The 23,947-nt window shown below is 41.4% G+C and overlaps 1 protein-coding gene across 5 annotated transcripts in view; it reads right to left on the bottom strand.

The window, feature by feature from the left end:
• si:ch211-168k14.2 (phospholipase D1) overlaps positions 1-17,781 on the bottom strand; it is a 31,116-nt gene extending 13,335 nt beyond the window's left edge. The window contains exons 1-15 of one of the 5 annotated variants that reach the window (XM_035407758.1): positions 17,708-17,781; positions 15,300-15,339; positions 14,468-14,515; positions 13,878-14,092; positions 13,480-13,613; positions 12,899-13,044; positions 12,333-12,450; positions 11,672-11,737; positions 11,277-11,335; positions 10,899-10,991; positions 9,710-9,862; positions 9,142-9,291; positions 8,269-8,352; positions 7,866-7,947; positions 6,379-6,489 (exon numbers count right to left, since the gene is read on the bottom strand). In XM_035407758.1, the coding sequence (XP_035263649.1) occupies positions 6,379-6,489; positions 7,866-7,947; positions 8,269-8,352; positions 9,142-9,291; positions 9,710-9,862; positions 10,899-10,991; positions 11,277-11,335; positions 11,672-11,737; positions 12,333-12,450; positions 12,899-13,044; positions 13,480-13,613; positions 13,878-14,037 (1,356 nt within the window). In that variant the 5' untranslated portion in view covers positions 14,038-14,092; positions 14,468-14,515; positions 15,300-15,339; positions 17,708-17,781. Of the gene's footprint in view, positions 1-6,378; positions 6,490-7,865; positions 7,948-8,268; positions 8,353-9,141; positions 9,292-9,709; positions 9,863-10,898; positions 10,992-11,276; positions 11,336-11,671; positions 11,738-12,151; positions 12,241-12,332; positions 12,451-12,898; positions 13,045-13,479; positions 13,614-13,877; positions 14,096-14,467; positions 14,516-15,299; positions 15,355-17,707 lie in introns of those variants that run through there. The other 4 variants (XM_035407756.1, XM_035407759.1, XM_035407760.1 and 1 more) reach the window with 4 other exon arrangements.
• Positions 17,782-23,947: the final 6,166 nt, after the last annotated feature.

The following is a 23,947-nucleotide window of genomic DNA, read 5'->3' as shown; positions in this document are numbered from 1 at the left end:
CCTTGATTGTTACCTTCCCCAGTGTATAAATGTCAGTCTTTTCCACCATGTCCCTGTCAGAACGTTGATCATATTCATTGTGCCGATTATTTGTAAGCCTTTGTTTATTGAGATTCTTGCGACACCCCTTTGCCCGACTTCGAGTTTGCCTGCCCCTTTTGGTTTTGTTTGATCTGGTTCGACCTTCGCTTTTCTTTGACTTCTCTTTTGCCTGCCCCTTTGTACCTTCGCTCTTTCTGATCTCCTGGTTTTTGACTTTTTGCCTGTCTTTTTACTTTTCTTTTGGAAACTCGATTCTGTACCGCACTCTCTCTGATCACCTGGCTACGAACTTCGCACTGATTAAAGACGACGTTTTCTTGGATTTCCCTGGTCTGCGTGTGGGTCCTTACACAGAACATCACAGTACGTTCTGACCAGGATGGACCCAGCGGACCCTGCCCAGGTACAATTTGTACTTGGGCAGCAGGGAGCCATGTTGGGACGCCACCAGTCCCACTTGGAGTCGGTCTCTCACCAGCTGCAGACCCTAACCTCCTGCGTGGCGGAGCTGATATCTGCACTCCGGGCTTCCTCGCCTGGCTTCGCTCCCCAGCAACCTGCGGCTCCCGCTACGCCTGACATCCCACCTGTACGTGCTCGTGAGCCCGACCTTCCTCCTCCGGAGAAGTACGACGGAGAACCTGGTGGCTGCCGCCCATTCCTTACCCAGTGCCGGCTGATCTTCCAGCTACAGCCAGCTACCTTCCCCACTGAGCAGGCCCGAGTTGCCTACATCATCACGCAGCTCACCGGGCGAGCTAGGAAGTGGGGAACGGCTGCCTGGGAGGAGGGGCTTCCCTGCGTGCAGACCTCCACGCTGCTCGCAGAAGAGATGAAACGGGTCTTCGACCGCTCCAAGCACGGCCATGATGCGGCGCAAGAACTCCTGCGCATGCGCCAAGGGGGAATGACGGTGTCGGACTTCGCCATCGACTTTCGTACTCTGGCTACCGCCAGTGGCTGGGAGGAGAAGTCTCAGTACGACACCTTCCTCAATGGCCTGTCTGAGAGCGTGAAGGACGAGCTGCTGACCCGGGACCTGCCCGAGGACCTAAACGATCTCATTGCCCTGGCTATCCGCGTGGATTCACGCATCCGAGAGCGCCAACGGGCTCGCAGTCAAGGGGTCTACAACCGAGCAGTCACTGAGAGGTCCAGAACCACTGCTGCACCTTCTACCAATCTCAAACCTCCTCCAGTCATGATGTCGGACCCGGAGCCGATGCAAGTCAACCGTGCTCGCCTGACCAAGGAGGAGAGGGATAGAAGAATGCACACCAGGTCATGCCTCTACTGTGGGAAACCAGGCCACTATGTCGCAGCCTGCCCGCTAAGAAGACAACGCCCGCTAGTGTGTCGAGAAGCACTAGTGGGTATGGTTCCAACCGAATCCTCCTCCAAACACCGGACTTGCCTGCCTGTCAACATTGAGTGGGATGGACGAACCAAGGGGACCACCGCCCTCATCGACTCCGGGGCCGAGGAGAACTTCCTGGACGCTGGGGCCGCCGAGAGATGGGGGATCCCCTTGGAGAAGATGTCATGCCCCCTAGTGGCCAACTCGCTCAATGGTCAAAGGTTGGCGAATATTACTCACACCAGCGTTCCTCTCAAGGTTCGGCTCTCCGGCAACCATCAAGAGGAGCTTCGGCTCCACATCATTGAATCTCCCCACTCACCCATCATTCTCGGGCATCCCTGGCTTGAGAAGCACAACCCCACCTTGGAGTGGAACTCGCACAAGATTTTGGGCTGGAGCCCATTCTGTTTAGCATCTTGTCTGCGAGAGGCCCATTCTTCTGTTCCTGAGTCACCTCCTCCCGAGAAGCCGACGGACCTGTCGGCGGTTCCTCCCGAGTACCTGGACCTTGAAGAGGTCTTCAGCAAGTCCCGAGCCACCTCTCTGCCTCCTCACCGCCCTTACGACTGCACCATTGACCTGAAGCCCGGCACCACTCCCACCAGAGGTCGATTGTTCTCTCTGTCTCGGCCGGAGACGGAAGCTATGAATAAATACCTCCAGGAGTCCTTGACTGCCGGCATCATCCGTCCTTCATCCTCACCAGCAGGGGCCGGATTCTTCTTTGTGGGGAAGAAGGATGGCTCACTCCGGCCTTGCGTCGACTACCGAGCCCTCAATGACATTACGATCAAGAACCGTTACCCACTCCCCCTCATGGCTTCCGCCTTTGAACTCCTGCAAGGAGCCACCATATTCACCAAGCTGGACCTGCGCAACGCCTATCACCTGGTGCGCATTCGAGAGGGCGATGAATGGAAGACAGCCTTCAACACTCCTACCGGACACTGGGAGTATTTGGTGATGCCCTTCGGGCTCACAAACGCACCAGCTATTTTCCAGACACTGGTGAATGATGTTCTGAGGGACTGGATAAATAAGTTTGTTTTTGTATACCTGGATGACATCCTGATCTTTTCCAAAACTAAGGAGGAACATATCATCCAGGTCCGCAAGGTGCTCCAGAGACTGTTGGAGAACCGCTTATTTGTCAAGGCGGAGAAATGTGAGTTTAGTTGCAACACCACTTCTTTCCTGGGATACATCATCTCCGCCGGCAGCATTCAGATGGACCCCCAGAAGATCCGGGCGGTTGTGGAATAGCCTCAGCCAGACTGTCGTCGGGAACTGCAACGTTTCCTGGGCTTCGCCAACTTTTACCGCCGTTTCATCCGTAATTACAGTTCTCTGGCAGCCCCACTCACCGCCCTCACATCCATTAAGACCCGATTCCAGTGGAACGCCCAGGCTGAAACAGCCTTCCGAGCCCTCAAAAACCACTTCACCTCTGCACCCATCCTTGTTCATCCTGACTCTGCGGCTCAGTTCATCGTAGAGGTTGATGCCTCCAACATTGGGGTGGGAGCCGTTCTCTCTCAGCGTTCCTCCAGGGACAATAAGATCCATCCCTGTGCCTACTTCTCTCACCGCCTGACACCCACAGAACAGAACTATGACATTGGGAACCGTGAGCTGTTGGCGGTGAGGATGGCTTTGGGAGAATGGCGCCATTGGCTTGAGGGCTCTCAAACACCTTTCCTGGTGTGGACTGATCATAAGAACCTGGAGTACCTTCACACAGCCAAACGCCTCAACTCTCGCCAGGCCCGATGGGCACTATTCTTCTCCAGATTTGACTTTACCCTTGCTTACCGCCCCGGGTCAAAGAATACCAAGCCTGACGCCCTCTCCCGCCGGTTTGAACCACCCACCAAAGATCCTTCACCTGACACCATCCTCCCGCGGAGCTGTTTCATCAATGCCATTCACTTGGACATCGAGGAGATGGTTCGTAAGGCCCAGGAGGATGAGGCTGGTCCAAGTAATTGCCCAGCGGATCGTCTCTACGTTCCTGCCCAAGTCCGCTCTCAAGTTCTCCTTTGGGGCCACGCTTCGCAACTCTCATGCCACCAGAACCAGGACATTTATTCAGAGACGTTTTTGGTGGCCCTCCATGAAACAAGAGATCTTGGACTTTGTGGCTGCCTGCTTGGTCTGTGCCCAGAACAAACCCTCTCACCACCCACCCTCAGGTCTGTTACAGCCCCTCCCCATCCCACACCGCCCCTGGTCTCACATAGCATTAGATTTCATCACAGGCTTACCCCCATCCAACACTTTCACCACTATCCTCACCATAGTTGATAGGTTCTCTAAAGCTGTTCACTTCGTTCCCCTCACCAAGCTTCCCTCTGCCAAAGAAACTGCTAACTTACTCATTCATCACGTTATTAGATTACACGGCATCCCCACTAATATAGTTTCCGATAGAGGCCCCCAGTTCACTGCACGTTTCTGGAAAGCTTTCTGCTCACTGTTGGGTTCCTCCATTAGCCTATCCTCAGGATTTCACCCCCAGACCAATGGCCAGACCGAGCGGGCCAATCAAGTGATCGAAACTGTCCTTAGATGCCTCTGCTCCAAGAACCCCACCTCATGGTCTTATCAACTACCCTGGGCAGAGTATGCCATTAACTCACACACCTCCGCTTCCAAACTTTCTCCGTTCGAGTGCTGCCTAGGGTACCAGCCGCCTCTATTCCCTAGTCAGGAGGAGGAGGTGGGGGTCCCCTCAGCTGAAGCCTTCATCCGGCGCTGCAGGAGAACATGGAAGACCGCTCGCCTCAACTTGCTTCGCGCCAGCGCCAGGATGAAGGTGACGGCCGATCGCCGCCGCTCTAAAGCCCCCTCCTACAGAGTTGGACAGCGTGTTTGGCTCACCACCAGAGACATTCCCCTACGTGTTGAGTCCCAGAAGTTAGCTCCTCGTTTTATTGGCCCCTTCCCTATTGTTAAAATCCTCAGCCCCACTGCTGTTATATTAAAGTTACCCTCCACCATGCGCAGAATTCACCCCACTTTTCATGTTTCCCGCTTAAAACCCGTTGTTACCCATCCCCTCTGCCCTGCCCCTGAGCCCCCCCCCTCCCCCCCGACTCATTGATGGTGGTGATGCCTACACCGTGAACAAACTGTTGGATGTTCGTCGTCGGGGTCGCGGCCTTCAGTACCTGGTGGACTGGGAAGGCTACGGCCCCGAGGAAAGAAGCTGGATCCCCTCTCGCTTCATTTTGGATAAGCAGATGGTTAAGGACTTTCATGTCAAACACCCTGTACCACCGGTGAAAACGCCAAGAGGCGTTTCCTAGGGGGGGGGGGTACTGTTGTAGTCTGTATTTCCCGGTCACTTGTCTCCCCAGTACTGTCTCTGTGTCTGTGTTCTCTGAGCTGCTTCACTCCCCTGTACTTGTGTGATTTCACTATTCGGGTGGTTCCGGGTTTTCGTGGTTTCCCCCCTTCTTTCCAGTCTCGCTTTACTTTCTTCCTGCTGATTTCTAGTTTTACTAATTTCTACTAATCCCTACTAACTTATAGATTGTAAAGTACTAACCTCGCTAATATACTAACATGTGAATATTACTAATGGACTAACACACACTAGTTTTGGGTTTTTGATAGTTTAGATCACTATACTAATACATTAACCAGTCTCCCCTTTTCCATGCTGCGCTGTAACTCCGCCCCTTTTCTTTCTAGCCTGCTCTAACGCTGAGTTCTGCAATTGCCTGCACCTGTCTCTTGCTCTAACTGCACCTCTCTCTCTCTGCACGTGTTTTACCTGCTAAACCCAGGCCGTCTGTTATCATTGTTGTCTATGTGATTCCAGTCCGCGTTTTGTCAGTCCCCTGTCATTTAATTAGTTATCCTAATGTTCTTCACCTGGATGTTTGTTACTCCGCCCTCACTCACGTAACCCCTCCTTGATTGTTACCTTCCCCAGTGTATAAATGTCAGTCTTTTCCACCATGTCCCTGTCAGAACGTTGATCATATTCATTGTGCCGATTATTTGTAAGCCTTTGTTTATTGAGATTCTTGCGACACCCCTTTGCCCGACTTCGAGTTTGCCTGCCCCTTTTGGTTTTGTTTGATCTGGTTCGACCTTCGCTTTTCTTTGACTTCTCTTTTGCCTGCCCCTTTGTACCTTCGCTCTTTCTGATCTCCTGGTTTTTGACTTTTTGCCTGTCTTTTTACTTTTCTTTTGGAAACTCGATTCTGTACCGCACTCTCTCTGATCACCTGGCTACGAACTTCGCACTGATTAAAGACGACGTTTTCTTGGATTTCCCTGGTCTGCGTGTGGGTCCTTACACAGAACATCACAGTATCTGAACATCGATAATTCATGTTAACAACTACATTCGTTAATGCCAATTCATGTGATCTTATTGTTAAGTGTTACCCTGCCAGTTGTAAGTGTTGTCTTATAGCTTTTAAAACAAGACCACATTGAAATTTCTGTGTTAAGGGTTGTTTATCTAACCACCCAGCTCAACACTAACATCTGGCTGGCTCACTGCTGAGGCCATTTAATCTACTTTGTTAAAGAGGCAGTGCACATTTTTGATAACGGTCTGCAATTACTTGAAAACTATCATATATAACCTAATAATGGTGCACATTTTAATGAAATAATTTTTCATTTTTCAGGCTTTATTTAATAGCAGCGCAAACCAGGCACATTTTTCTTTTTATTTAAATTGAGGAGCAAATCAGGAATCTCAGAAATCCTGGGGTTCAGGTGGTTCTTTCAGTCATTTACTTTCATTAAGAACCCTAGTGCTGAAGCAGCCCAGTCCTGGAGTTAGATCCCAGCTATAATGTATTTTGAAGTCAGAGAATACCTTTGAGGGACAGCCATGTTGGAGTTCTGCACTCACAGCGATGATGATTGGTTGAGATTTCTCTAACAATGGCACTAGAGAACCACGCCCTCCCCTCTGACCCATATTTCCATCCATTTGGAATGGGCCTTACCTTGATGTTTGAGTGCAGCCCCATGAGGGTTTTCTTAGTGTACTCGCTGTTGATGCCAAGGACGACTTCTACCTCCTTGTAAAGCAGAACACATATTTTCACCCCTTGTTCCTGTGGAGGCAGACAAAGAAACAAGGTGGGAAAAAATGTACCAATCTTCAGGCTCTGAAACTAGCACCCGGCCACCCACCAAATGCAGATATATTATGTCAGTGTTGGGTAAAACGGACCAGATACTGTGTCATGTAGAAATCAACCATCTGAAAAAATTCCCAGAAGCATAGGCTACCTGGAAGGTTACAGCAATCACAAGCATAGCTTCAGAATACGAGACTCCCACAAATCCTCACGTTCGTTAGGATATTTTACTTGGATGTGTCAGTGGTTAGCACCTGCTAGAACGGTATTGAGCGGTAACCTAACGTTAGCCAACATGTTTCTGTGAGAATCATAGCCAATTAACTAACATTAATCATATGTCGAAAAAGATTGGGCAACACATTGCTGGGGTAAACCTGTCAAAAAGGGGAATACAAATGATAATCTTAAAGAACAAAGCAAAAAAGAAATGGTGTTTTAATGAGAAGTGGAAGCTTGATGATAACGGTAAGTGTCGTGAATAGTTGGTATTTGAGGTTGAATAGCAAGTTACATTCTGTGCCGACTGCAGCCTATATGCCCCCGTTAAGTCAAAAATACACTACTGAATGACACGCTTTCTAAATTTTATTAGCTCTAACTTTGGAAGCCCAGCTAAAAAAAAATATTATAATTACTATGGTTTGTTCATTCAAATAACACTCTGAAACCAATTTTCTCTTAAAACAAAGATTTAAAAAAATGTTTTACAAAGTATGCTTTTCTGTGCAGTTCTGTGATTTTAATTTTCATATTGTGCAAAAGAAAATGGTGTCTGAAAAAATGTACAAGTGTCTGACTAATATTTTCATCCACAATATACAGTGTAAGGTGAAAAAAATAGTTTCAGACCCTGCATTTACACTTCATCTTTCCAAGGTGTGGGTTGATGGTTGACACTAGTAAAATCAGTTGTATTTGCTTCTCAAACTCAGGGTGGACATTTGATTTAGTCACCATCTAATACTCTTTGGAGAGATAAGTTTATGTTAACCCTCTGTCGTTAACTGGATACGGGATGTGTTGATGTATTACATCTTGAAATTACTTCGCTTCAACATGCCCTTTATTATAAAGAGTTCTTCATGAAAGCCATGATAAATTTGCATTATTATGCTGTCATAATACCAGTATTACACTTTCATAATCTGACAGTAACATTGCATTACATTTATTTAGCAGAAACTTTTATCCAAAGCGAAATACAAAAGTGCATATCAAGGTCATTGAAACAAAAGTAAGCTAAAACACAACCCTTATAGTCAATACAGCAATGTATATAAGTGTGTACATTATGTGTGTGTTTGTGGTGCATGTGTGTGTGTGTGTTGGTTTAGAGGATTATTTACAGCTTTCCGCTTTAGGATGTAGTCTAATCTCCAAGTGTTTCCATCCACTACTGGTCTTTTGAGGAAGATCTCTGGGCTTAACCTAATAAGCATAAGAGACCATGAGCAGCATTTACAAGTAACAACAAAGTTGTCTTATAGTTCAAATAAGAGAAATCTGTTTAAGTCCATCAAAAATAAGAATAATAATGCCAAACAGACTAATTATAGTTTATGTTAACAAAGGACAACATTCTACCATTCCAAGGGACGCAATATAAACTTTAAAATCATAGGAAAATTGTAAATACTCTTCCTCGGCTGGCAGTATAAGTGCAAAACATGTGCATTTGATAAATGCTAAGCTGTGTGGGAGGAACAATGGCTGCCTGTTGAAATAGCCATGTGTAAGGTGGCCACATACCACCAGCCGGTGATAAATATTTCCTCTTTTGCTCCTTCCAGGGCATCAGCAATAGCGCCAAAGTAGTCAGCAGCATTAACAAACCTACAAGAGGACAAAAAAAGGAAAACACTGATCGTACATGGGAATAATTCATATGTGGGGTAACAACAAACATACCGTGCCAATTTATTTCCATTGTATGGTCGGCCTGTAAGGCTACACAATGTCTGTTATTGCTCATTGTTTATTCTGCTTTTAAATGTTTTAACACTTCTATCTACTACCATAATTACTGCCTCTTTTTCACCCTGTCCTATACATACAGTATAATTTTTCATGTTGTGGCATCTGTATGATTTTGATCTGATACATTATTAGTAAAGTTGCTACTAAAACAGCTGTAAATTGTGAATGATTTGTCTGGTCATCACAAAATTTGGCATACATATGCAATGCTTGCCTCTTATCAGCAAGGTAATTTAGTTGGCCTTTTGCCAAGAGTTGACGCTGTAAGAAGAAAATGCATTGAAATGCCTCTAACTCCTCAATTGCTTGACCACTCAAGTTGTGTCAGTATCCCTTTGGATGTACAATCATAGATTTCACATCTGGAAGAAAATATGGCTGCCATCACCCAGTAAGTTTTCAGTGGGCATGTGAAATGCTTAGATACTGAAAATATTTGTACCATTCATCCAGCATGGGTCCTTACAGCTTACAAATTCATAATTACTAAATTCTGCTTACACCCCATTAATTACCGCTTGCGGTTATTATGATTATTATTATTATTATTGTTATTAATAATAATAATAATAATAATAATAATAATAATAATAATAATAACTTGAACGGATGTGCATAATGTTAGCTTAGCTCCATTGACCTCACCATTTAGTGGGTATGTTTTCTCTGACAGGTGCAAAGGAGCCATGTCGGTTTTCTTTTAAGTAGTCTTTACCGTACTTCAGCGCAAACTCCAAAATGGACTGACCCCACCAAGAAGCCTGTCTGTATGTGGAGCATTTGATGGTAAGCGCCCTAAAAATATATTGTGAACAAAAAATCACAAGTCATTCCTCTTTTTTTTGCAGAAAAAAATAACAAAATTTACAGATTTCCTCCTGAACTGATTATACATTTTTTCTTTATCTTTTGTCAGAGTTAATCTGTAATGATTAAAAAACAAAATTCAAGTATAGATAAGTTTAATTTAGGATAATTTTAGAGCTTCCCCGTTAATGCTCCTCATATTTTTTATCTTTTTTGTTCTCCACCAGATGGGATGAGATTGGTTGGAGTAGGTGGACAGGGTGAGGGATTAGGGACCACTAGTCCGGAATGATTTGGGGAACTAATGTTTGGGGAGTGAGGTGGTGGGGTGGCCTTGGAACTGGTTGCTGAAAATACAAAATGTGAAACAAAATGCAGATACGTGACTTTATAAAGTTAATCCTGCCTGCAGAGGTTCTCAACGGTTAGTCCATGTCTAACTCCAGTCTCTTCAGTTCCAGTTTTGATATGAAATCCTTTATCGTAGAGGATGACTGTGCCAACCTGCCCATCCTCTGGTCGCATGTACAGAACAAAAGAGTCTTTCACCACCAGCCATCTGAAATATAAAATATCCACCTCATTAAATAAATAAATAAATAAATAAATAAAAAGTAAAAAGTCTGGTGGGCACTGTGCTTTATTCAAGTTGAATTAAATATGCTTTAAATATTTAATAAAGTTGTTGAAAATGTTTTTTTTTTTTTTTTACACTTTGCCAGAACTTAATTTTTCACCAATGTCTCACATTCAGATCTTCATTTTTTTAACAAACTTATTTTGCTTTTGATTGCCACTTGTTTTTCATCAACTATTTTTAGTAATGTTATTTTACAACACTTTTCAAAAGTTTCTTCAGCAACTATTGCAAGTACTGCACCACCAAACAAAACAGATGAAACAAGACATGCCATATCAATAAACAACTTAGCCAGGGGATCAAAAGTCTTCAATTTACTATTAAGCAGAGTAAATTGAACATTAGCCCAGTTACGTGGAATGATTGAATCTGGTTAGCTATGGCAGTTAACTAGACTCGTGTTCATTTGTGGCCAGAGGGTTTGAGATGCAAATTGAGCTTTGGCCATTGCTATCCAGGTATTACTCGTGCTTTACATCTGCAAACAGTCAGATTTATAAATAGAGAATAGGTAAGAATGTGAAGGCCTGATCAGATCAAAAATTCATTAGCTGACAAAACAGTTTTCAGAATTGTGGTTCTTGTGCACCACTGAGTTTTATAAAGTCTAATGATGCTATTGGCTGCTGTAGTCTCTGAGATTCAACACATCAACTCAAGTCCAGCGTTTAAAGTCAAGATTGATCCTTCCAACAAACTCATAACATAATTTTCCAGGCCATCAATATGGTCTGGGTAAAACATCTATATATCACTATTTTTTGATTACTTATTTAACTTACTTATTTTTTCCCAGTCTTCCTGCTGTCACAATTTGGCCTGAATAGATTTTATGCAAGTATGTATGTAAACTGGTCAGGATTAAGGCATGTTAAATACAGTATGTCAGTAATGCATCCATTTATGACATAGGCCCTGAAGAGGAGGCATGTGAAGCAGTATAATACAGTCCTACCTCTTTGACCAGCAGTAACAGACACTGTTGGAGCCGCACCAGTAGCACACTGGGAAGGTGTTCCCTCCAGACTTCTTCAGGATAAGCCCTTCACTTTAGAGCAGCCAAAAATGAAACACACAAAACACACATCACTGTCAAGTGGAAGTTACACCAGACAAAATGACAGCTAAACAAAAAAGACAAAGATCAAAATGCTGATCATATCCATGCATGAGTACAAAGCACAAACACAGCAATGAACAAGTTACATTTCTCTTTTTGAAATGGAACTTCTATTGTTCCACTGAGCAGATGGACTGCGATACATTCTAATACACTGGCTAGGTTTTAGTTAAACCTGCCATATTTTAGTAACCATTCAGAAAATATTCTTACATTCCCTTTGGTCCAAGGTCCTGAATAAATGATATTTGGCTCACCTCCAGGAAGTCAAGCTGAAATGCAAGGCGAAAGCTAAGCCTTAACAGAATCTCATTGCAAATTCCACTGCAGGGCTAGCAGAGTCCACAATAGATAACTAGTCTCTTGTGAATGGTGTACATTAGTTTCCCTTACAAACTGTACTACGATGCAATGTAAAATTGAATCAATTAAATTTGTCTCAAAACTTTCAAATTAATTTATTTTATTTTCACAGGTCACTGTACAGGAGAGTGCTCCCGATTTATAACGAAGTTACACCTTTTTTACTTCCAATTTGGACAATGCTTATTTATTGCATTTGTTCACACTAATCTCATTCCTGAAGAGTGGAAAACATTGACCCTTACTGTTGCAGGGTGACTTCTGTACATGGGTCTCTTCAGCACATTATTTAAATAATCCTCAAGATGCATCTGAATGAACCACAAGAATAAAAAAGGAAATTACATTACTACTCCCAAAATATTATAAGGAAAATGTTTATCTCCAATTAGATACCTGAACTGCTTGTTCTATGTAACCCATGCGTACAATGGCATGGATTCAATGAGCACTTCTACTTAACTTTGGCTTATAAATGAAAGCAAAGCATGATTTCTCAAAAAATCTGGGTTTATATGCTGGATTTCTCAAAGTTCCTCCACCAGTAAATATTCCTCCAGATATGACTATAGTTCACTTTTCGCTTACAGGACAACTACCCAGCAAGCAATCACAGTGTCAGGTACTGGCCTGCCAGTCTTTAGAAAAATGATATTAAAAACAGCCCAAGAGCAGCAGCATTGTTCAAAAGCCATTTTGCCTGATCTTTATCTCAACAGCCTCACCTCAGCTGTCCTTTAGGGGACCGCTGTCGTGGCGATTCAAAATCGACAGCTGTGCCGATGTCACTCAACTACATGTTTTCTGGTTGGGAAATTATCCACAGATGAAAATACACAAAAAGTGGCATTAACCATAGTATCTTTCAGGACAAACATGAAAACGGTAATGAAAATGCACTTGTACTTTTCTGCTGGTCAGTTGGTCTTCTTTAACCAAGGCGTCGGGTCTCTGTGGTAATGTGGGGATGTGTCCTCCCTGAGAACACTTATGACCTTTGAATGACTTCCTCTGAACTGCATGGCTTTTAAGAGAATTGCAGGGCTATTGTTAGAAAACTCTGTACACATCTCTAAACTTATGTCTGGCACAGTCTCTATAAAATAGTTTACCTCATTAGGACAAAATATATGTGGCATTCAAGTAAGGTTAGTTATAGTGCTTTCCACATTCGACCATGGATCCATACCATATTAGCATGCAAGATATTTATTTATTTATGTATTTATTCCTTATGATATAAGTAGTCATTCGCAGGAATGTCAGTATTGGAAACAAGGTTTGTGGCAATTTAATCTATTTAATTACCTTAAATAAGCAGGTACATAGATCAATGCGAACACACCTTATCAACAGCAATATTTAAACATCATCATCAGTGCTTAAGGATACGATGTTAGGAAGACTACTGTTTCTGCCTGCAAGCTGGAGTAATACTTGCATGTGCTAAGAGGTAAGTTAGCCGTGTTTACGTGCGTGTTGGCAGAGGGATCTTCAGAAGGGCCTTGAACTTCAGTAGCTCCTGATGAAGGGCCTGGAAGTGTTTGCATCGTCTTTTGACTTTCCATGTGAAGTCCCCATGTCTCAGTTCAATTGTATACAGGTTGGGATTGAAAACCTTTAAAGTTAATTAGTTTCAAAGAGGGGGAGAGATGGCTTAATCTTAATTAAAGCAATGCCTATAAACACATTTTGTCAGATCAAGTCAACAAGGAATAATACTCTGTACTTGTATGAGTAGATGGACAGTCCTCTGCTCATTGTACTTGATAATTTAAAAAGCTGCATATGATGTAGCCATGCTATATCAGGGTAAAACCTGATCTATAATGGAGTAATCCTAGGCAGTTTTGTGTGAAAATTTCCCACGTTTTCAATGAATTATTCACGCAAACACAATCGTGTCACTTTTTGACATTCATCATTTCATTGTTGCATATTTCCTATCAGAAATATCACAAATCTTTTTTTATACCATGTGATGTCTCTGTTGCACTTAATTATACATCTAATCACGTTATATATAATTGTGACAGGGGAATTTCAGACTCACCCGTGTTGTGGAAGAGAACCGTTCCACCTCGGTTACCCGAACAATGATGGGAACTTGATCCAGAAAAACTCTGCAGTCCAGCGACTTGAAGGAAAGAAAGTTGTAAATGGCGTGGAACGGGATCTTACTCGATTCTGAAACAAACGCACAGACAGCATTCAAATTCCCGTCCGAGTTATTGGACTAATACGGCATTTGCTTTAGTTAGTTAAGTTAAGATGACATTCAAAGCCAAGTGGTCATCAGAGTGGATATTAGTCTACAGTGACAATGCAATGCCTGTTTACCATCAAGCAGCAATTAAGCCATTTAGCAGCAAACAAGGGCTCTGAGGACAATGACAGAGTCCTGTATGTAATCTGATTAATTTGCAGTGACTTGACCACACAGACGCTGACCCTCCGGCTTCCCGTCGTACTGGTCAGTAGGCCAGCTCAGGTCCGGGTCATCGGTGTCGTCCTGCAGGTCGTACTGGTCCAGGCTCCCGGAGAACTGGCTCATTACCGACTCCAGACGCTCCAGCGTGGCGGCTCTCGGTCTGCTTCCAAGGGTTATCATTCCGGCACACCCCGCCCAAGCTGCCTCCAAGCAGCAGCGCAGGGGGCAGGCGGAGCTGCTTCAGGCAGAGAGATCATTTACATCACACACTCGGCTGACATCTCTCACAAAGTAAAATCACATGTGAAATTTGCCTTTGCACATGTGAAAGTCATAATTTCACCTGTTAATTTAACATTTTCACAGGTGAATTAAAATATCCACATGTGAAAACAAAATGTCACATGTTAACTGGACATTTTCACGTAATAGGCTTTTTTCACACGTGAATGAAAACTTTGTATAAAGGAGAACTAAGGTCTATCAAGATTCAATCTAAAGTCAATGTGCTTTTTCATTTTTTTCATGGACACATCATTATGAGATTGTAAAGATTGAAATGAATAAAATGTGCTTTGTTAGGAAAAAATAAATGCTCTCATTTTTGTACCTCAAGCTGTGATAAGATTCAACTGTATCTGGGCCTCTGAGTCATCCCCTGCATATTAGTTTACAAAAGATTGTGTTCATACAAAAAGTAAAATGAGAACATAGAAAGGAGTAGCAAAGAATAATCAGCAGTATGTGTTGTATGTAGACATATCACTCCCAGAAATGTACCTGGTAAAACCATTTGCCAAAAAAGAAAAAAAAACTATTTAACAGCTGAGAGGAAGTATCAGCTGTTCTGAAAATGTAATTGTACATTTAAAACGCAAAAGCTTGAAAAAATGGCAGATTTTATCTTTAAGTTCCTACTGGACTTTCTATTGCAGGGTCATTGTGAGTTGATCTTACTGAAGTAATTATCAACTTATTTTTTAGCATGACATTGTTAAATGAAAATAAAACACCACTGATCCAAAAGTCAGTTTCAACTTTGTAAATGGAATCTAGATATAGGTATCTGGGCATATGAATGAACATCGTATTTTAGCCATTCCACCCATTATCCAGTTACCAAATGGGAAATGTGAACACATTAGACTTGTGAATGGAGTGCCCATGAAAGAAATGAATACATATCAACCTAAACAGCCACAGATTTGTTCAGTCAGTCTTGGAGAATTTACAGACTCCAGAATAAACCCATTGCTACATGAGATATATTATTATGGGATTTATAATTGAACAAAACACAGACTGTGGACAATGTAACAGTAAACACGTCCAGGCGACAATAATTCTGCATTCAGTGTGAACTGGACCACATATCTAAGAATGGACTTTTTATGGATTACATCACCATTCAGCATTCACTCAGCAAAGCCTCTCTAACATACCTTGATCCGTCACTGCACTGTATCCAGATGGAACTCCAGCCTGTTAAGTTCACAGCTTTTCAGATACAGTAATCAGGTTGTTACTCAGGTTATGCTAACCCAGTTTATCCATAATGACATGGCACAATTGCATATATACTTAATGCAATTATGTTCAGATGTGCATTAAAGCACTTCATAACATGACACGTAAGTACTTAACTTAATCTCGCTGAAAAATATAATATTTGTTTCCTACTTCCTACCGGTGTAATTAAATAATAAGATGCAGATAGAAAATTGGCAAATGTATAAAAATCACCATCTTGCAGACAACTTCATACCAAGGCTAATAGCTTTGTAATTGATTGTAAATTCTCCTGCTGTTAAAAATAATGAAGCATGATTGTTGTTCTTGGCCACAACTGATAGGACTAACTGCCACAGTATGAGCAGAACAATTGCAAATGAGACTCATATGAGACATACATATTTTAACCAGTGAGCAACCATCCCTTCTTTTACAAATCCTGAATTTTCTGTCTGTTTTAGGACTACTAGGATGCAGTAAATCAGGGGTGTCCAGTCTTTTCCAAAAAGACACATGATTTTCTAATCATGGTCTTCAATCAAGACCTTGACTGAAGATGAGTATAATCAGGTGTCTTAGTGCTGGGCTAAAACAAAAACATGCACCTATATCGGTCCTTTTATGATAAGTTTGGATACATCTGCATTAAATGCACATCGCAGGAGAAAGTAGAGGACCACAAGCATTACATACACAACACAGAACAAAACATTTGCATACATTCACAATTTTTCACCGCACAGTCCCAGGCTTATTAACAGTACATTTTGATATACATGTCATAGGGCCGCTCTATGCTTGTATGTGTACGTTCACCACAGTCCACCTGGTTTTCTACCTCCCAAACGTTTCCTATGTCATCCCCCCTCCTGCATTTCCTCCACTGGCTCCACATATCAAATTCAAAACTCTGGTGTAGGCGTACAAAGCTGGTAAAAGAGCTGGACCCCCACACCTTCAGGCCATGGTCCCTACACATCAAACCATGCTGTATGCTCTGCTGCCACTGGTGCCTAGCTCTCCCCTCCCTGCGAGGACCTGGTCATCGCCCCTTCTGGTCTTGATTCTTCTCCCTATTGGCTCCCCAATGGCAGAACAACCGGATCACCTCAGTCAGGTCAACAGATTCCCTCCCTCCCCCAGTGTAACCTGAAGACCCATCTGTTCAGGAAATACCTCTCCTCCCCTTTTCCACCTTGATCCCGTAGCCCTCGTCTTGCACATGCCTATTTATCCTATATTTCTCTACAGTCTTTCCTTCCACATGTTAATGCTTGTGACAAAGGATTACCTACAGTATCACCAGTGTGTTATGGCTCAACCATTATTACACTCTTGTAAATTGCTACTTGGAATGTTGGTGATTTACTAATCTAGGCTTTTCTTATTTCTCTCCCTCCATTTATTTTTACCCTGTAAGACTCCCCATTAAAACTATACACGTGAAATCCTGAATGAATTAGATACTAACAAAAATGTTCTTATATGACATGCCCAAAACATTCTAAGGTACAAACTTATACATGTAAAAAAGGCTTTGCTATATATTGCTTGTTATTAAACCTAAACCAGTACATACAGGTTGAAGCTTCCTTATGCAATTTCCAAAAGATGAAAACAGATTATTTCCACCAAGCGCAACGATTTATGTGATTAAAAACTAGTTAATGCCCTGTCAATGTTCAAATTGGAAAGCATAAAAAGGTAACCACATGGACTGGCGAGAGCTAGACTTGGTAATAATCAACCACACAAGAACATTTCCATTAAAAATCCTGCAAATGCTCTCTGCTTATTATGATCGCTGACATTCAGTGAGGTATTCTAATCTTTCGACAAGTGAGCAATCAGTTCAGTCCCATTTGTAACTCCATTATCCTTTAAATTCAATTCTATGGCACAACTTGAGCTCAGACATTCACAGATAATTTTAAAATAGTTTACCAGCAAGAGTGTGTTAATCTTTACCGCTAGTAAGGGAACACCAAACAGAACTATGCACCAGCATTCCAGTTGCAGGAATAATGGAGAGTCAGGGGCACCAAGACTGTTACCTTGTCTGTGTCACTTGTCTCATGTATACAGTAAGGGCTCATACTGCCTGCTTCACCATAAATGCTCAATTAAGCTATTTGTATTACAGTTTTGTCTGATGTCAAGTATATACAAAAATATTTACAAATTCTATATTAATTATAAAACCGGTACCTATATTGCACACGTCATACTACTGAATACAGACATACAAATACATACTTTATTTTACATCACTGTAATACATTAATAGAAAAATTCAAGCATTATGACAAAGTATGGCTGAAAAACTGGATTTTATTACCTTCTCTGTGGATGACCGTAGATCTAGAGCAGTCACTAAGCAGCACAATACCACTACTGGTCACTCTTCAAAGGCAGGATTACAGCACGATCCTTCTCACTTTTTTTCTTCACTTCCTGTTTCTCATCTACTGGCTAACAGCTCAGTTTATTAGTTTCTATGGCAACAAAGGTTCACTGCTCAAGCCCTATCCCATAAGCACATCTGCACAAAGGGACACACTGAAAAGCAATATGTGTTTGTATTCACACGATTTCCACACACACACAGGTTATTTTGAATAAATGCTCTATGTACCTTTCACTGGCTCAAGCCCAAGCACGGAATGACGTGTTAGTTAGTAATTTGTATTAGAAAACTGGGCGGCTGTAATAGCTATCCTCTGCAAAGTCAGGTCTGATTAGATCCCAGGCTGTGAGCCGCTAATGTGAACATTTGGGACTAGGAGGGGAATGGACTAGTGTTTGTGCTGCTAAGAGGAGCTCAGACTGCCCTGCGGTTTGTGATGTCAGCAGTCCAAATGGCAGCAGAGGCAAGTGAGGGATGACCATAGACCATATAAAGATATGGACAAAGTGCTTCATGATGTCACCCACTGATTTGCAATAGTCAGTGCTCATTGGCGCATGAAGCCCAAACTAGGGCGTAGCCATTGCCCGTTGCAACCAACGCAAGCGCAGTGGAGTGAAAGAGTGGAGTCCACGACTACGGGAAACTCCACCCCGGCTACCTTACATGGTAATTAGACACGCCCACATCTGGAATACAAGCGTGTCAGTGCAACCACAGACTAGCGATAATTTCAGGTGAAAAATTTTACACAAACACTCGTAAACATTTGAATGTTATGTCGGTAGCCTAGCTATTTCTATAGGGTCTATGGTGCTACCACAGAACCGTTAGTCAAAAGCTCATAGCGAGAGGACCCTGTATGTACTACCGTGCTGAAACACTGTTATTTAGCCAGATCTCACTCACTTGTGGGTATCCACAGCGCTGGATGTTTTTGGGACAAAGACTTATGTACTGGATAACTAAAAATATATGATCATATTGAACTACAAAAAGTCCACATACTACAACAATGAACATAATGTGCAACATCAACAATGAATTACTAACTGTCATAACATTTGAAAAAGTTAATTGTGCAAGATACGTTCAGTGTTTAGATATTTACATACATAGATACAATAGATCACCAGCTAGCTAGTTATATAGACAGATAACTTAGATCTCTAGATAGCTAAACAGATGAGATATATCATGAGATAACTAGCTAGCTAGATAGACAGATAGATCGATAGCAAGATAGTAAGCTTTAAAATGCCCCTAGCTTGTCTTCTTAAAGAAGCTTCAAAATGGCTTACAAATCTGATTTCACCAACAACATATACAAATTATAAAAGATGAGACTTTATGAGAATAAGCTGAAACCCCAAAATGGTCAAAAATCGCATTTTGACATAGAACCTTGTTTATCTGAAAATGTCTCAAATGCATTGACCGAAAGAACTGGAGAGAAGAATCCTTAGAATAGCGGTTAGTACAGTTGAATGCAGCACACAACATTTTTGGACCTTGGACTTAAAATGATGAGATCGTATGTTGCTAGCTAATCGTAATAAAACGACACAGCATCACACCTGCCGCTGAGGCACTCTGCCTGGGTGCAAGGATGGAGAAATCCTTATATGGTCATACGGTAGTAGGACAAGCTGCATTGCATGCGCTGAAATTAACCCTGATTTGGCAGAATTGTTTTAAAAAATCAGACCCAGGGGAGACATTACAAGGGATGGGATTAACTAGTTAAATCATAATTTCTTGTGTAAAAAAAATATTGACTTTATATTTCCTCAGAGAAAATTGGCCTCTTTTCAGGATTTCTAAATTGGACCCAAGTGCAGAGATTCACAGAGACGCCCTTTGGAAAAACCCCAAATACTTTACTGGAAGTTTCAAGCGAAAATACAGATAAATACACGAAGTGCAAAAACATTGATGAAACACCAGACAGAGAACTTGAGAAAACACTAGGGAAATGCTCAGGAGGCTAATAACACAAAGGGCTGGGGAAGTTCATACAAAGACACAGCAGAGACACTTGGGAAGAGGGGAACATACTGTTTATACACAAGACCACACAAGCAAACGATCATCTACAGTAAACAAACTGACGTGAATCTGAGAACTAGTTATCCAATAATGACAAGAAATGAACACAGATAAAATACTGGCACACAAGGAAGGAGAACAGGTGGCCTCTGCTGGTTAACAGGGAGAACTCTGATAAATATGTATACCACATTTTTCAAATGCATATACAGGAAAATAATAAAGTACCATTCCCACAATACAAGACACTGAGGGTCCATTCTTTATGGATATTCACTTCAAGTCCACTGATTGACAGCCCCCGAAAGGGCGAGACCACTGATTAGTTAAAATCTAAATCCTGTGTTCATTTGGCAATACCAATGCCAATACCAAATACCATTCCATTTGCCAGCAGGCCACCTCAACCAGTAGAGTAACTATGGAAGCAATTACTGTGCAGTTCTAGTTGCTAGCTTGTCAGCAGAATAAATCAAATGTAATAAAATATGTAATGCAATCTGAGTTTAATTGTGCTTAAATGACAGGAGACAAATGTAGTTTTACTGCCTAGAGGGCTCTCCGAGCTCTGAAACTTATGGTGTTATTATACTGGGTATTTACGTTAACAGGCAAGCAAATTTAATACCAAAATTGGTAGCACACATGACTTACTTTAACATAAAAAGAAATGCCAGTGAGACACAGACAATATGGATGCTTTTCGGTCCTTTGTATTTGCTGTATCCAGAGCACACATGGTTAGCACCCACCATAACAGACTATGGCCACATCCCCCTTTTCCCTTTTGACTGTCCCCAAATCAATTCCCCAAATGTACCTTCACTTTCAAGGCATGACCAGTTAATCACAGAATAACAGCTCTCAACAGAAATTCACAATGAACAACAATGATTTTTTAACCCTGTTTTCAACTTTTAACTCTTACAACTTTTAACTCTTAGATTCTGTGTTCTTAAATTTACTTCTATTTCTCTATTTCCAAAAGAGTAAAGTTCCGTTCATGCAGCTTGCATTGTGCTGTGATGTACAGACTGTGTTATAACTTGAAAAACTGCAGATATGTACAAAGCAGATGATGTGATTGGCAGGATAAAAAAGATAAATTAATAAATGTAAAGTGAAAGTTTACGAAACTGTTGTGTCAGAACGCTGTGTATTTATATGAGGTCAGGAATGTTATACAGATACAGTAGGTATGAGGTATGCTCCAACAAGCTGTTACACTACAGATTACATACCTGCCATCCCAGTGTTATATTGTACGCAGTTTGGGAGTCTCCAGTTACTCGTTTTTGTGTTTAATAGAATACAGGGTAATACATGGCGTGATTCTGAAATAGTGTGTATGCGTGAAAAGTGAAAGAACACCAGAAGATTTCTGTTCTGACGTTTGTGTTCCTTGCTCTGCATTCAGTGCCCATGTACAATGAGTAAAATAGATATAATGTGAACATCAGCCAGCAGGATGTATTTCCTTGTTTTGTTTTGTTTTTCTTTTGAAAATGCAATAATGAAGTCAATTCACTGATCCTGGCTGTGGGGTTGAGCATTCATTAAAGGTGTAAAAAAAGAGTAGTTGCCAAAGAGAATCATAAAGTGATACGAATAAATATGACAATTACAACCATCTTACATAAATTTTATTTTGACCTATGACTATGATATGTATTAAACTTTCATGTGCAATGGTATCCTCCTCGTTCTCATCCACTTTTAATCAGGCACAGAGAGAGTTGCACTGCACCTGTGGGAGGCAGTTCAGAAAGACCCCTAACTGGAATACCATATGTATCAAAGACTGCTACCCAAGGGCTGCCCCAGCCATGCAGAGCTACAGCCTATGTAATAAGTGACCCTTACACCAGCTGCTAATTGGATGCCTAGGCTATCTGAACACAGATTATACATTCTGTAGCTATTGCCAACCAGATATGAAGCAACATGACGTAGACATGAGTGCTATATTAAACACAGAAATGTGTTCATATTTAGTAAGCATAAATGAAAAAATGTAACTCTTTTGGTAACACAGTCTGTTTACTTTGTTTAGCTTTAATATGTAAAAATGTATTATTATTATTATTATTATTATTATTGTTGTTGTTGTTGTATTTATATTTCAAAATATAGCTTTTCTGAACAGCATCTTGGGTGTGAGAGACATATGCATAACTGGGCTAAATCACCTGATTGACAATAATTTATTCCCCCCAATCTTCATGATGTTAAAGCTTCTTATAGTATAAGACACGCCATATCCTATGGGTGCTGGTCAGTTACAACAAATTATATGGAAGTGTCAGCAATGTAACAAAAGAGTGCCCTTATATTACATTAGACAAGATGGTGACACCTTTGTGAATGAGGAGCACACATTTTACACAATAATTTTTTTCATAAGAATATATGGTTTGGATTCCATTTTTCAGGATGGGAAGGCTAATTTCTATCTTCTTAACCCATATCTTACCTGAAACGTAAGCCAAAGAGTTCTATTTAATGAAAATTTGGCTTGAGTTAGGTTATCCTCAAAAATAAAATGATGGGCTTGATGTAAATTTACACATTTGTAAACACATTCCTAAAGAAAAAATAGGGTTTGATCAGTCTGCATTACAAAAAAAAAAAAAAAAAAAAGATATATGAATGTAAATTTACCTATCTTGTTATCTCAGCTCCCTGTAGCTTTTATTGTACAACTCTGTTTTTCAAAGAGAACTCCACATGCTCTGCTATAATTAAGTAAATATATCCAGCTAAATGTTAGCGATAGTAGGGCAAAGGCAAGTTGTCTTTATGTGCACCCTTTATTATTATTGTTATTATTATTATATAACATGCACCTTAAGCATAGCGTCCGCTCTACCATCATAGCACTGAACAGCCAGATCATAAAAAGCCTCAGGTTATTATGTGAAATCAGTTTTCTGCCTTTCCCTTTTTTCTTTTGCAACATTATGGTCGAAACCTCCAGTTTCTTTTGATTGGCAAACTGTGAACTATAATTACTACCACCTCTCAAATGCTTGACTGATGTTGAGTCCCCGTTGGCTGTGTGTTGTTTGGTCAATGGGCTGTCTTATTAAATCAGCCAGTGACCACAGAATAATTCTGCTGCTGCTGTTGTGGAACTGCTGCACTGGCTTCTAAAGAAAAGCTTTGTACTGACAATGAGTTTATGGAAAAGATAAAGTGCATACTTTTTTTTTTTAAAGCAGAACATAAACCTCTGTGAACTATTCCGATGCCTTATAACATGGTCGTTCAATGGATTTTCCATGGGGGCCACATTTATTTATTAAATGGGCCACACATTTTACACTTATTTATAGGACAATACATGCATGAGTAGTGTGTGATGACCATGAACACCTTGGACACATTCTTTAAAAGATGCATAGCTCTTCTTTATCAAATTCATAACAAACCATTCCGGTCCTGATCTGAATATTAGGAGTGTGCAGACACATCATTATCAATAATTATTTATTTAATGCATATTAATAACATTTTTTTTCATAGTAGTCAAAAGGCCAGCAGTCACATTGTGGTAGGTTGCATTTGGCCCCCAGGCCAGTACATCATTCCTATCGCACAGTGTCAGATTAGACCGGTCTTTACAGAATGTGGGTTCGCCACAGTGATCTGGCTAAATTCACATAAGTCAAAGTTCTGAATCTATCGTTAGGCTTTCAAGTTAATGGCATATCAAATACTGCAAGGAAGCTCTAAAGCACATTTAGCGAAATACGCCTACACCTGCCCAACAATTAAAATCAATACATTCAGACAGGAGTCAAGCGTTTTGCTAATGTGGCCTGAAAGACCTTTCTCTAAAGCATGTCATGCTTTAACACGGTTAACATATTCATGGCTAATGAAGGCAGATGGGTCTCTGGTGGTGAGAGTTCAATTTAACCCCTTTAGACCAAACACAAATTGTATGCAGTGGTAAGTGGTACTTGTCTCCTATGTCTCTGTGGATTTAAATAGCTACTTCAAAACCTATAATGGCTGTTCATTTTCCTTGCAATGTGGAAGATTAAGTATTTGAGTGATGTTGCTCTGGGCATAGACCTGTTTAATTAAAATAGGTGTTTCTGCAAGCAGACCTGACCC

The sequence above is a fragment of the Anguilla anguilla genome, chromosome 3 (genome assembly GCF_013347855.1).
Source record: "Anguilla anguilla isolate fAngAng1 chromosome 3, fAngAng1.pri, whole genome shotgun sequence".
Lineage (NCBI taxonomy): Eukaryota > Metazoa > Chordata > Actinopteri > Anguilliformes > Anguillidae > Anguilla > Anguilla anguilla.
The sequence above is the reverse complement of the archived record's forward strand: the minus strand, read 5'-3'. Positions and strand labels throughout refer to the sequence as shown.